Raw genomic sequence first — 14,344 nt, 5'->3', positions numbered from 1 at the left:
CAAAAGTTTATAAAAATCCTACCTGAGTTGAATTGATGTATTTATGCCTTTAGACATTTATGTACTCGTGCATTCACACATAGCTTCTTTGTTTTCTTTTAAGCATTCTTACGAACTCATGCATTCATTCTAGTTTCTTTTCTTTTAAGCATTCTTGGACTGTGTCTAAAGTAAAAAAAAAGTCCCTGGTCTGGAGAAGGGATGGAGAGTACCCACATTTCTCCCAGAAAGTTTGACTGAGCAGATCCAGGACTAGATTCAGAGGTCCCTCATGCAAACACACGTTCCTTTTTAAAAAAAAAAAAAATTTATTTTATTGAAGTGTAGTTGATGTACAGTGCTGTATTAATTTCTGCTGTACAGCAAAGTGATATAGTATTATATATAATAGTATATATAACACTATATATACTATTATATATAATATATTTGTAATATTACCTATATAATATAATATTATATATAATATATATAACAAAAATAAATCTGTCTACAAAACAGAAACAGACTCACAGACATAGTGAACAGATTTGTGGTTGCCAGGGGGAGAGGCAGTGAGAGAGTATATTTATAATGCAATCTATATATATTATATAATATATATTATTAGAGATCTCTTCAAGAAAATTAGAGATACCAAGGGAACATTTCATGCAAAGATGGACTCGGTAAAGGACAGAAATGGTATGGACCTAACAGAAGCAGAAGATATTAAGAAGAGGTGGCAAGAATACACGGAAGAACTGTACAAAAAAGATCTTCATGACCAAGATAATCACAATGGTGTGATCACTCACCTAGAGCCAGACATCCTGGAATGTGAAGTCAAGTGGGCCTTAGAAAGCATCACTACAAACAAAGCTAGTGGAGGTGATGGAATTCCAGTTGAGCTATTTCAAATTCTGAAAGATGATGCTGTGAAAGTGCTACACTCAATATGCCAGCAAATTTGGAAAACTCAGCAGTGGCCACAGGACTGGAAAAGGTCAGTTTTCATTCCAATCCCAAAGAAAGGCAATGCCAAAGAATGCTCAAACTACCGCACAATTGCACTCATCTCACATGCTAGTAAAGTAATGCTCAAAATTCTCCAAGCCAGGCTTCAGCAATACATGAACCATGAACTTCCTGATGTTCAAGCTGGTTTTAGAAAAGGCAGAGGAACCAGAGATCAAATTGCCAACATCTGCTGGATCATGGAAAAAGCAAGAGAGTTCCAGAAAAACATCTATTTCTGCTTTATTGACTATGCCAAAGCCTTTGACTGTGTGGATCATAAGAAACTGTGGGAAATTCTTCAAGAGAGGGGAATACCAGACCACCTGACCTGCCTCTTGAGAAACCTATTTGCAGGTCAGGAAGCAACAGTTAGAACTGGACATGGAACAACAGACTGGTTCCAAATAGGAAAAGGAGTATGTCAAGGCTGTATATTGTCACCCTGCTTATTTAATTTCTATGCAGAGTACATCATGAGAAATGCTGGGCTGGAAGAAGCACAGGCTGGAATCAAGATTGCCAGGAGAAATATCGATAACCTCAGATATGCAGATGACACCACCCTTATGGCAGAAAGTGAAGAGGAACTAAATAGCCTCTTGGTTAAAGTGAAAGAGGAGACTGAAAAACTTGGCTTAAAGCTCAACATTCAGAAAACGAAGATCATGGCATCTGATCCCATCACTTCATGGGAAATATATGGGGAAACAGTGGAAACAGTGTCAGACTTTATTTTGGGGGGCTCCAAAATCACTGCAGATGGTGATTGCAGCCATGAAATTAAAAGATGCTTACTCCTTGGAAGGAAAGTTATGACCAACCTAGATAGTATATTTGGAGATAGTATATTTGGTGCAATGGCACCCCACTCCAGTACTCTTGCCTGGAAAATCCCATGGGGGGAGGAGCCTGGTAGGCTGCAGTCCACGGGGTTGCTAAGAGTCAGACACGACTGAGCGACTTCACTTTCACTTTTCACTTTCATGCATTGGAGAAGGAAATGGCAACCCACTCCAGTGCTCTTGCCTGGAGAATCCCAGGGATGGGGGAGCCTGGTGGGCTGCCATCTATGGGGTTGCACAGAGTCGGACACGACTGAAGCGACTTAGCAGCAGCAGCAGATAGCATATTGAAAACCAGAGACATTACTTTGCCAACAAAGGTCCATCTAGTCAAGGCTATGGTTTTTCCAGTGGTCATGTATGGATGTGAGAGTTGGACTGTGAAGAAAGCTGAGTGCCGAAGAATTGATGCTTTTGAACTGTGGTGTTGGAGAAGACTCTTGAGAGTCCCTTGGACTGCAAGGAGATCAAACCAGTCCATTCTAAAGGAGATCAGTCCTGGGTGTTCATTGGAAGGGCTGATGCTAAAGCTGAAACTCCAGTACTTTGGCCACCTCATGCAAAGAGTTGACTCATTGGAAAAGACTCTGATGCTGGGAGGGATTGAGGGCAGGAGAAGGGGACAACAGAGGATGAGATGGGTGGATGGCATCACTGACTCAATGGACATGGGTTTGGATGAACTCTGGGAGTTGGTGATGGACAAGGAGGCCTGGCGTGCTGCAATTCATGGGGTCACAAAGAGTAGGACATGACTGAGTGACTGAACTGAACTGAACTGAACTGAATATAATCTATATATATTATATAATATATAATATAATTTATTATATATTATATATTATAGAATATATAATATAATATATTATATTATTATATTATATAATATATATTGTATGTATATAATATATATAATTATATATTATATATCAATAATGTTAGAATATATTAATATGTTATGATATATTATAATATTATGTATAATTATATAGTATATTAGTATATAGTATATATAATACATTATATAATTATATATAAATATATACTTATATATAAATATATATTTATATGTGCATTATATATTATATATTATATTATTATATATCATATTATATATGATATACAATATATAACACATCATATCATTATATAATTATAATATAATTTAATATAATATAGTTTTATTTCAATATATTAATATAATTTTATTTTATATAATTTTATAATGACATAATATAATTATATCATTATAAAGATATGATTATATAATTATAATTGTATAATTATAATATAATATAATTACATTGTTATTATTATTTTATTAGTCGATTTCTAATCCTTTCTCAGAGCCACTCAGCAAGGAGATAGGGATTTCCCACGTACAGGGAAATCAGGGCTCAGAAAGATACATGGATTTGCTCAAGGTCACACAGACAGTTAGGGACAGAGCTGTCCAGATCCTCCCCCACAAATGACAAAGCAACAGAAAGACATGCCAGCACATTGCTGAACAGAGTCTCTCAAAATACTTGCCATGTGGATTCTGGCATTTATCAAAAGAAATGTTTATAGAGATCAAAGTTAAACAGCTCCAAGAGAGCTCTTAAAGTGTCTTTTGTACAACAGAGCAAAGAAGTCGAAGACTGACCATGCTGGAGATGCAGGCAAAACGATCAGGGGAAGCAGGGCCTGGCAGCTCAGAGTCCCACCCACCTTGGGCCCCCTGCGCCCACCCCGCTCCCAGGCTGAACTGTGTTGGTCCTGAGAGGTCCAAGTGACTGACTGCATCAGATATCTTTGCTTCATTTTTTCCCTAGAATCTCTCTGGCAGACTTCTAGACAGGGATGAGAGAGAAGCCACAACCCATGGGGGTTAGGGTGATCACCATTCAGGTTTACCGAACTTAACGCTGAAAGTCCCAGCTGCTGGGAAACCAGTCTTAGGCAAATGGTTGCTCACCCTGTGTGGGAGAGGCCTGCCTTCCTCCTGGGACCTTGTCAGATTGAGAAAGCCAGGCTGTGACATGGGCTCCCTGCGTGACCCATGGCTTCTTCTTTCTGGACCTCAATTTCCTCATCTCTAAAACAGGGCTTGGCTAGGACCTCTGAGGAGGGTGCTTCTAGCTTACACATTCCTCGGTTTCTCAATCTGTGTCTCACTGAAGTCCCCATTTTGCCACCTTCCTTAGGGCAGGGCTAAGAAACCATGTATAATAGCCCAAGGGGACCAGCCCCACTGGATTCCTGCAGGAGTGACACCTCCCGCCTCATGCCCTGCCCCCTCACGCCCTCCCCCCTGTCCCTCCCCCACACCCCTGCTTTGTTTATTCATTAAGAGTGTCAATTAGGAGGTGATTATTCATCCTAACTACAACAGGCATTTAAAATGGAGCCCACTCCACCCTTGGGGAACTGAGAGTAGGTTTATAGATTCCTGTTTACTTGACATTTTAATCAGCAAGGCGAGAGCAGAGAAACTTAAAGTGGAAGGGTCAAGAGTCATGGCCACACACATTTCCATTTCAGCAAGAAATCTTCCAGCACCCACTCCAGGCCAGAGGCTATTGTGAGAGCGACTCAATAGAGATCAAGTAGAGGATCAGAGAATCAAGGTCCCTGGCTCGGAAGAGCACCTGCTCAGCCCAGGGATGGGGTTGTACTCATAAGGGGCTGAACACGGGGTGCCCTGTGACAGGTGCCATGAGTGTCCCCAGGAAGTAGGGGAAGCCGAGATAGACGGTGGTTGGATGGCAAGACTTTATCAATACAAACCTCCCATAACCGGCAGGCCAGAAACATTCTCTCAATCAGGCCCAAGCCGGTGTTTGTGGTTCTGGAGTGCTTTAAGAGAAGTGGCTGAAAATGCTTTGAGAGGTGGGGGAGGGCAGGAAAGGGAAAGGGGATTCGACCTCAGATGCTGAGAGGCGGGGGGGCGGCAGCCAGGCCAGCAGAGCAGCACAACACTGAATAAGCAGGGACCATGGGACACAGGCCAGTGCCCCGTCTACGGGCCTGGATCCCCCAGGCAGAGGGGACAGATAAGTGGACCTGTGCAGCGTCCAGAGAAGGCTGGAGGGAGAGCCCACGGTGCAGACACAAGATTCTGGGCTTCGCCTTGTAAGTTTCTGCTTCTTATACTGGGGTTCTCCGTGGTGCTAGACAGGAGCGTCCGTCACTTGAGAACAGGGTTGTTATTTTTATTGTGGAATAAACATAGATGTAGTATGAAGCAGACTGCACACGGGATGAATTTTGAAGATAAAACTCAAGGTTTTAAGGAACACTTCACTCACAGCTGAATGCAGAGCCCTTCAGCATACTTTAGTGGAGAAGTCCGGGTGCACTGCCAGGCAGCTGGGACCCAGAGAAGAGTTTAAAGCAGAGAAGGGGCAGGGTCAGCTCTGCAGTTTACAGCCCAGAGGAGTATCTGAGGAGGGTAGAAACGATACAGGAAAGGATCCTTTGGGCTGAGCATGGATGTAGGCTGAGATTAGGAGGGGTTCTGGGTTGGGGGCCAGTGTAAGCAAAGAAAGAGGGGTGAGACTGCTGAGCGTGGAGGCAGACTGTGAGAGACAGGGCTCCCTGTGAAAGAAGCCCTAGAGGGCTGCAGAGATGAGGCTGCTGACGCTGGAATGACAGCCTGGCAGAGTGGAGCCTGATTGCCATGTCCTGGGTGTAGGGAAGGCTATCACTTCGTTTCTAAGAAGGCCTCACGGTTATGTCAGCTAAGAACACATTAGCTACCTCCCATGGGTTTTGACATGTAGTTATGAACTTGAACTCCAGACCAGCTTTGACTCTTTACTCTGCCAGGTAGCTACAGTGGAATCTGGCACAATTTACTCACCTACTCCACGCTTCATCTTTCTCATCTGGGAAATGGGGGTCTGGTAACAACAAGGCATCTGACAGCAACCAGTGGATGTTAGTTATTCATATTTTCATTACTCAGTCTTGAATGTTCCCTAATTTCTATCACAATTTAGGTTTTGCATTATTTGGAAACTTTTTCTCAAACATCGAATTTTGTTTTCTTGACTTTGTTGTTATTGACTTCCAACTTCCTTGGACTGTGCTTGGAAACTGTAGGCCTATTTTTAAGTTTTTGTTGAAACTTGTTCTATAACTAGTTCATGGTCAATTTTTTAAAAGTATTTCATGAACACTGGAAAGAATGTATATTCTCTGTTAGGTGCAGGGTTTTATACTTATCCATTTGATCAAGCTTGTTAATTGTGGTGTTGAAATTTTCTATGCCCTAATTGTTTTTAGCCTGTTGAACTCTCAATTACTGAGTCAGGGATGTTAAAAACCTACCACCATGATTATGGATTTATCCATTTGTCTCTTAAAATTCTACCAATTGTTACATTATATGAATATAAGCTAAACTTTAAAAAATATCTTACTGGAGAATTGTTATTTTGTATCATTGCATAATGATCTTCTTTCTCCCTAATAATGCATTTATGCCTTCAGACCCCTTTTTATGATGGTAACAATGCTACACACCAATGGAATAGTACAGCCATTTTATTTTCGGATTCCTACTTGCTTGGTGTGCCATTTTCCATCCTCTGTACTTTCAACCTGTTTTTGCCCTTATGCTTAGGTGTGTTTGTATATAAAGAGCATAAAGTGGGATTATGAGGTTATTTTTTAAACCCAGCCTGTCAGTCTCTGGCCATAAATTACTTGTGTGTGTGTGTGTGTGTGTGTGTGTGTGTGTCCTTGTCCCTGGAGCCTGACACAATCAGCCTTCCAGAAATGTTTGCTGAAGGTGAAATTGATCCCCATGGCTAGAATGAAAACGTAGGCTAAGGAGTGCTGTCATGTATTGGGAATGGATTACACAGGGGGCCAGTGCTGTGGGGAGCATGGTCTCAGTATCGGTGGGGGCCTTGAGGCCCAGGGAGGTCAGGTGACCTGCTCGAGGTCACCCAGCCCAGAAGCACCCCACGGCCTGTGCTTTCTCCTCCAGGGCCACTGCCTCTACTGTAACCAGCGCCCCTTTTGCTTTTGTGCTGCCTGTCTTCCCCCACTCAGCGCCAGCCTCCCTGGGCCCAAGCCCTCTGTTGAGGCTCCATGTTAGACCGCATGGAGTGAATCCATGTGCCTAACCTGCTCAGGCTGCTCGTTACTAAGGGAGGCTGGAAGGAATGAGTCGGGGCTGCAGACTTTAGCCAGAGGGTGAGCACTCCTCCCCACCCTCCCCAGCCCTCCTCCGCAGGCAAACTCAGCCCATAGAATGTCTGCATTAGTTCCCTAGGGCTGCCATAACAAATCCACACAAATGAGGTGCCTGCATGCTCAGTCGTGTCTGACTCTGCAACCCTATGGAGTGTAACCCACCAGGCTCCTCTGTCCATGGGATCCTCCAGGCAAGAACACTGGGGTGGGTTGCCATGCCCTCCTCCAGGGAGTCTTCCTGACACAGGAATTGAACCTGAGTCTTCTGCGTCTCCTACACTGCAGGCAGATTCTTTACCCACTGAGCCACCTGGAAAGCCCCAAATGAGGTGGCTTAACGGAAATTTATTCTCTCACAGTTCTCTGGAGGGTAGAAGGCTGAGATCAAGGTGTCAGCAGGGCCACGCTTTTTTGGAAGCCTCTAGGGAAGAATCCTTCCTTGCCGCTTCCAGCTTCCAAGGGGTTGCCGGCAATACTTGGCTTGTAGATGCTTCGCTCCAATCTGTTTCCATCTGCATATGCCATTCTCCTCTCTGTGTGTCTCTCTGTCTTCATGTGACCTTCTTATAAGGACACCAGGCATTGGATTCAGGGCCAAGCCTAATCCAGGATGACCTCATCTTAACTTGATTACATCTGCAAGGACCCTATATCCAAATATGGTTATACTCGCAGGTGTCTGGGGCTGGATTTCAGTATACTTTTTGGGAGGACACAATCCAATGCATAGCAGCACCTGCTTTCAAATAAGGTTGTCAGCCTGAGCATCATGCTGTCTGTAACCAACCCCAAGCCACAGTGACTCTGAACCCTCTCATCCCCAACACTGTCACTCCCCAATCAGCCCCCTCTCCTCCATGCTCAACCCCCACCATCTCTCCTTCCCATCAGCACTGCTGTCCCTCACAGCCCTTTGTGACCTCTCACCCTCCAGCCTCCATCACGGGCCATGTTGAAAGAGCTGTCTACATTTGCACCCTCTAGCTTCTTCCCTCCCACCCTTTCCTCCAGCTGCTAGAGTCTGACTTTTCCCTTCCAGTCACTCCCATTTTTTCTCAGGAGGTCAGAATTCAGCCAAGGGTGGCCTTGTATAGGTCAATGGTCAGTCTCCATTTTTCACACAGTGTCTTGATGTCTCTGCTTCAGCCCAAGGCCACCCTCCTCTTGCAACCCCCACATCTACAATCCCCACATCTAATCGGTTCCTGTTAAGACAAAACAACTGTGGAAGGTAGTGAGCCATGAGCCGTCTCCTCATTCACTCATATCATTTGTCTTGATTAACTCCAGTCTGACAACTCATATTAGAGGCAGGAAGGGTGGCAGGCCTGGGAAGATGTCAGCTCTGTTGCCCATTGGCTATATGCCACTTCGCTTCTTGGAGCCTCAGTTTGCTCTTCCATGAAATGGGAATAACGTGCCCTGGTTCCCAAGGATACTGTGAGAATGAATGGAGACGATGACATAAAGAAGGTCTGAGGAATGAAATAGGTGAACAAAGGTAGATCCAGAGACGGCCCGGCCAGCCGACCCAGTTCACAGGAACCTGGATTTTCAGAGGAGTTTTCCTGAACCCAGGGGAGGCTTTGGAAGGCCTGCTCAGATTGAGGAAAGGGGAAAGAGACAAAAGACCACACCATACACAGGAAAACAGGAGAGTGAGGACATACACAACAGTGATCATTCATTCACCAAACATTTATTGAGAGCCTACCATATAAGCAATACAAGCAAGACTCAGACACAGATATTTACAGTTTACTGCTGAAGAAGAAATAGAAGCATACTCAGCATCCAGGTTGCTGTCCCTGTGTGGGCAGCACACTGCACAGGGGACCAGGAAGACCTGTGTGCCTGCCCTTGTCCTCCGAGTTGGGCAGAGGAATAGCAGGGAGGCAGGCAGAGTGGAAAGCTAAGAGCCAAAACAGAGAAAAGGTTCAAGGCGCACAAGAGAGGGACACAAAGTGGGACATGGGGGCCCCAAAAGCTTTCACAGAGAGCATGCTAGGGTTGAGAAAAGGTCTGCAACATCTGCCTGGGGTTCCAACACTTAGAACGCTCCAAGGAGGACCTGGGGGTGAGGTGACTTGGAAGAGAAAGGCTCAGCTGCCCCTCTGTCTTGAAGGGAAGAGAGAAAGGTGGCCAGGGTCAGGAGGGTCTCACAAACAGGCCAGGCTGTGTGTGATACAGGCGAGGGGTACAGGGAAGTGTCCTGTCCTCTTCAAGGAAGAATTCAGCAGAGAAAGCATGCCGAGGCTGAGGCGCTGGGGCCCAGCTGCTCCAAGGGGAAGGGGCTCACCTCTGCAAGTTGAGAATGACATTCAGCAGCTGCCTACCTGTCTCCTGGCACCGAGTCCATGGCTCTGTACTTCCACCCACCTGGAGGGGTTTCAGAAGTCCGAGCATCCCCCTTGCCTCTCTCCTACAGGCCGCTGAGGGGGCTGGGATGTGCTGGGATAATGACAACGTCATATATCCTTGGGATTTGTTCAGGCCATCACCCCTCCTCCTCCTCTGCCCTGTAGTACCTGACACCATGGCCACCCCAGGCTCCACGCGCTCATTCAGAGCACCTATTCTTCTGCAGGCACCTGGCTCCTTTGTTGCCTCTGTGCCCAGGACACAAGTTGTCATTTGGCCTCTTTGAGCACTTTTACCCCCCTTCTCCTTCTTGGCAGCTGGCAAATGAGCCAAAAGCAGGTAAGAGTTTGGGCTTTGGAGTCAGGGAGCTGCTGTTGGAAATGTTTGCTGTGCTGCCTCACAAGCAGTGTGACCTCAGGCAGTTCTTTAACTTCTCTGAGCCTTCATTTCCTCCTTGCTGCTGCTGCGAAGTCACTTCAGTCGTGTCCGACTCTGTGCGACCCCATCGATGGCAGCCCACCAGGCTCCCCCGTCCCTGGGATTCTCCAGGCAAGAACACTGGAGTGGGTTGCCATTTCCTTCTCCAGTGCATGAAAGTGAAAAGTGAAAGTGAAATCGCTCAGTCGTGTTTGACTCTGAGCGACCCCATGGACTGCAGCCCACCAGGCTCCTCCCTCCATGGGATTCTCCAGGCAAGAGGACTGGAGTGGGGTGCCAGTGCTTCTCTGTCATTTCCTCCTTACAAGGTAAATAATACTGCATACCTCAAAATCCTTTTTGAAGACCAAGCCTACACAAAGCGCTGTGCCTGCCTCATTGTCAAGCGCTCGACCAATGCCGGATCATTGCTCTTCTTGCTCAACAAGTTTGGGGGTTTCATTCTTTCCCTTCAGAAGTCTCACTTACTCTGCACTTCCGCACATGCCCCTCTTCTTGACATCTAGCGATGACGCACTCTTCTAGCTCACCCTTTCGCACTGTCTTCTCAGAGTGCCCCATCCCTCAAGCCTGCCTCCTTCCTCACTGTCCCCTCAGTACTGGTATCAGCACTGTGCTGAACGCCCCCTTGACAGAGGGTGGTCTCTCTGGGGCACACCTGGGTCCTATTTCCACACACATGGCAGCTGCAGGGGAAGCCTCAAGTGTGCAGGTTCAGAGCTGGGCCCACGGTTTGAGACTACAATATGGGCATTTGATGAGACCCTCCACATGAGCCACAGTCCTCTTCTGGGCAACATGATACTTGCACGACATGAGCCAGTAAAATTCACCCAGACCTCGATAAAGGAAAACAGTTCACAGGAACTAAGAGTTAATGAATAGTGTTGTAGCAAGAAATGACCCTAAAAAGAGTTTGCAGGTAAAGAGTGAATAGAAAAGAACAAAAAAAAAAAAAAGAAAAGAAAAAAGAAAAAAACAGAGGGGGTAAAAATTAATCACTGATCTGGAAATGGTTAGCCCACTCATTTTACAGATAAAGAAACCAAGGCTGAGGCAGGCAAAGTGACTCGCTTAAGGCACATAGCAAGGGCAGATCAAGGGCTTCTGAACAGGCTGACTCCAAATTTAATGTCTTTGCCTCCCACACCCTAGGGTCCACTGCATGGTATTTGTGGAGTCATTAGTGTAACTTTCTACAGTATTCTTTAAACAGAATGATTTTAGAAATGACCATTGCCCTCAGGTTCTATTTAATAAGCCATCATTTCTGATTTAGAGCACTTGCAGCTCCCACACTGTTCTCACGTTCTCTTGGGAGAACGCCCCATATCCCACCCTTTTAGTTCTTAGGGCTGGTCCCAGGGACAATGGGGGGATGGGCTGCAGGAAGACAAATGAGAACAGCAGTAGTGACTCTATCCCTCCTGTTGCTCCCACAAACATTCCTCTGCACGTGAGAGAGAAATAAGCTGCAAATGACTCAATTTTAAAAAAACACTGAGAAAAATAACCAAGGCTTGGAGCTACCAGTGAATCACTGCAGTTCTTTACTTTGTAAAATATTATTTTCTTTTTAAGTGGACAAGTACTCCAAGGAATACAGATTCTTCTGTATTGTGGTCCTTTAGAGGGGTCATAGTATCACCCACACCATGAAGCACAGGGCCTCTCATTCCACCAGGGGTTAGCTGTGGGCCTCACCCCTCCACCCCTTCCGACTGCTCTGGGATGACAAATCACAGACATTTGAGTTGACCCAAGATCCTGTGTGGGCTCCAGACTTGGACACCAGGCAGTGGGGAATAGGTTTTTTCCTCTACTTTAAAGCATCATCTTCCTCTATCGGAAACATCAGGCATGAAATTTATGAGCAAGTCTTTGCAAGGATGCAAACACAAATTCTGACCTCTGACCACCTAATCTCAACTGGTGTGTGCTGAGAATGCCTTATGGTAGCTCTGCATCAGTATGAAGATCCAGTGCTGTCTACCAGAGAAGGAATTCAAATCAGTTGCCTTTTGATTTATCTTCAGTGATGCCTTTGGAGAGCAAGTGGAAAAGATGTTGACTGTTAAGGCCTGTAGCCTGCAAACACTCCCACCTGTCCCATATCAGTCACAGGGTCTCCAGGCTCAAAGAGATTGGTGAGATCATCCAGCAGCTCCACACCCCTATCTGATGCATCAATTCTGTCTCCATCAGTCTCTGTTGCAATGACTTCTAAAACAGGGAGCTCACCACCCGTGAAGCTCAGGTGCTCAAAAATGGGAAAAGCCTGCCATAACGAGGGATGGAAATCTGCTTCCCATGACGTCTTTCCCACTGGTCCCAGTTCTGTCCTATGTGGGCCACTCAGGTCACTGCTCACCACCCACTGCTCCCCCCACTCCCCCCACCAGCTACATAGCTCCAGACCTCCTGACTGCTCCTTGCAGCCACTTTTCATGCAACAGCTAGCATGCTCAGTCACAGCATACTGCCAGATGAGTGATGTTTGGGTCAGTCAAGCCCCCAGGATCTAGAGAGAACAAGCAGCAGGCGAGCCTTGCAGATGAAAGCTCAGAAATCTTGAGCCATCAACGGCTACCTCATAACCTTGAAATCCCTCCACTCTATGGTTTCCAAAAACCACTCACATCCCTCTCTCACAGCTCCCTTATAACAAAGGGAAACATAAACCAGGAGTCGGATTCAGTGCCTTAAATGTCAATGAATGGAGCTCACACTGTTTGCAGAGGTTGTTCCAGGAGGATCGAAGGGCTAGATACAGAGGAGTCCCCAGGATTCATCTAATCCTCACCTCTCCTTATAGGAAAGAAGACGCTGAGGCCAGGGAGAAAGGGACTCACCCTGGGTTGCACAGAAGGTTAGTGATAAACTCCCAGGCTTAAGTAATTTCCACGGCCAAAGGGCCTGCTTCTCCAGTCAGGCACTGTCCCTTGACATCATCACTCCAATACCAACTGGCCTAATCTGCCCCATCACTCTTGGTACTACTGACGGAGCGGCGTGTGGCCCTTACTGAGAGGTGTGGTTCTCCGGGTTCAGGCCTAATCAGAGAGCCCCGTAGCTGGGGCGCGGCTGTCGGAGAGCCGGGTCGGAGGTCCGCTGGGTGCTTGGCCCGGCCGCAGAGCTCTTGCAGGCCCTGGCGGAAGTCGCGGCGCAGCAGGCAGTAAAGTAGCGGGTTGAGGCAGCTGTTGGAGTGCGCCAGGCAGATGGACACCGGGAAGAGGTAGGCCTGCACCAGGAAGTAGGCGCGGTCCCAGGGCACCGCGTTCAGCTTGATCAGCACCCCCCAGAACGTAAGCGCTTGGTTGGGCAGCCAGCAGAGGACGAAGACCAGCAGCACGCAGGCCAGCGCGCGGGTAACCCGGGAGCGACGTCGGGGCCGGACCCCAGATGGCCAGCGTACCCGCCGCCGCCGCAGGAAGCGCAGAAGCAGCAGCGAGCAGGTCCCCAGCGTGACCAGCGGCAGCACAAAGGCCACGGTGATCTTTTGCAGATGGTAGAAGGCCAGCCAGTCGGGACCGCCGTCTGGGAAGCGCAGCAGGCACAAGCGTTCGCCCCCGATGCTGGCCGCTGTGGCGAACAGGGCGGTGGGTGCGGTGGCCAGGATTGCGGTGGCCCAGAGCAAGCTGCACACGCAGACGGCCCACAGGGTGCCCGGCCGGCCGGGGCGCAGCGCCCTCGCCACTGCGTAGTAGCGCGCCACGCTCATGGCGCTAAGGAAGAAGCCGCTGGCGTACATATTGAGCACCGTGAGCGTGAGCACCACCTTGCACATGGCACCCCCGAAGGGCCAGCTGAAGTCGCGCACCAGGTCCACGGCCCAGAAGGGCAGTGTCAGCACGAACTGCAGGTCGGTGGCTGCAAGGTTGAGTAGGAAGCAGTTGAGCAGCGAGCGCCGGAGCCGCTGCTGGGACCGCACCACGACCAGCAGCAGCACGTTGCCCACCAGCCCCACAGCGCACAGGGCCAGGTAGGCGCCCGCGATCAGCGCGCGCAGTGCCAGCGCCGCTCCAGCCTCTGCCACTCCCTCCAGGCCGTCCAGGCTGCAGGGACCCCAGGTCGGGCGAGTGCTCTCAGATCCGTTGCCCACCGAACTGTTAGAGGGTTGCCGGGACGACGCATCTCCAAACCAGTTCAGGGGGAGCACGGCCCCGAAGGCGCGGGCCATGCGACAGCTGCCTCTGGCTGACGCCATCGCCCTTGGTGGAGCTCAGGGATCGGCTCGGGTCCACTCCGAAGCCAGCGGCTAAACTGGACGACTAGCGGTGTTTAGTACCTCGCGGCAGCATTTTTAGAGGGATGAAGGCTGCCCTGATTGGTCAGTTGCACTCGCGCCCTGCCCTAAGCGCTTCCAGGCCGTATTTCTATTGGCTACTTCTTTACCTTCGATTTCTTCAAGAACTGAGGACCCTCAGCCAGAGTGGAGGCCGGAAGCTGAGACTTGGGGGCCGGGAAGTCAGGTCGGAGGAGAAGGCTTCTGCGATTCACGTGGGCTCAGGGTC

The 14,344-nt window shown here is 48.1% G+C and overlaps 1 protein-coding gene across 1 annotated transcript; it reads right to left on the bottom strand.

Annotated features, from left to right (window-relative positions):
• Positions 1 to 12,801: 12,801 nt before the first annotated feature.
• Positions 12,802 to 14,037, bottom strand: LOC120875333 (relaxin-3 receptor 1-like). Its single transcript, XM_040257105.1, has one exon. The coding sequence runs from the start codon at positions 14,035 to 14,037 to the stop codon at positions 12,802 to 12,804; it is 1,236 nt and encodes a 411-aa protein (XP_040113039.1).
• Between the last annotated feature and the right edge of the window lie 307 nt (positions 14,038 to 14,344).

This window comes from Oryx dammah, unplaced genomic scaffold (genome assembly GCF_014754425.2).
Source record: "Oryx dammah isolate SB20612 unplaced genomic scaffold, SCBI_Odam_1.1 HiC_scaffold_16, whole genome shotgun sequence".
NCBI classification, from domain to species: Eukaryota; Metazoa; Chordata; class Mammalia; order Artiodactyla; family Bovidae; genus Oryx; species Oryx dammah.
This window is presented reverse-complemented; position numbering and strand designations above follow the sequence as displayed.

Coding starts and splice junctions, on each gene's coding strand:
- LOC120875333 (XM_040257105.1), bottom strand. CDS start 14,037: ATGGCGTCAGCCAGAGGCAGCTGTCGCATGGCCCGCGCCTTCGGGGCC.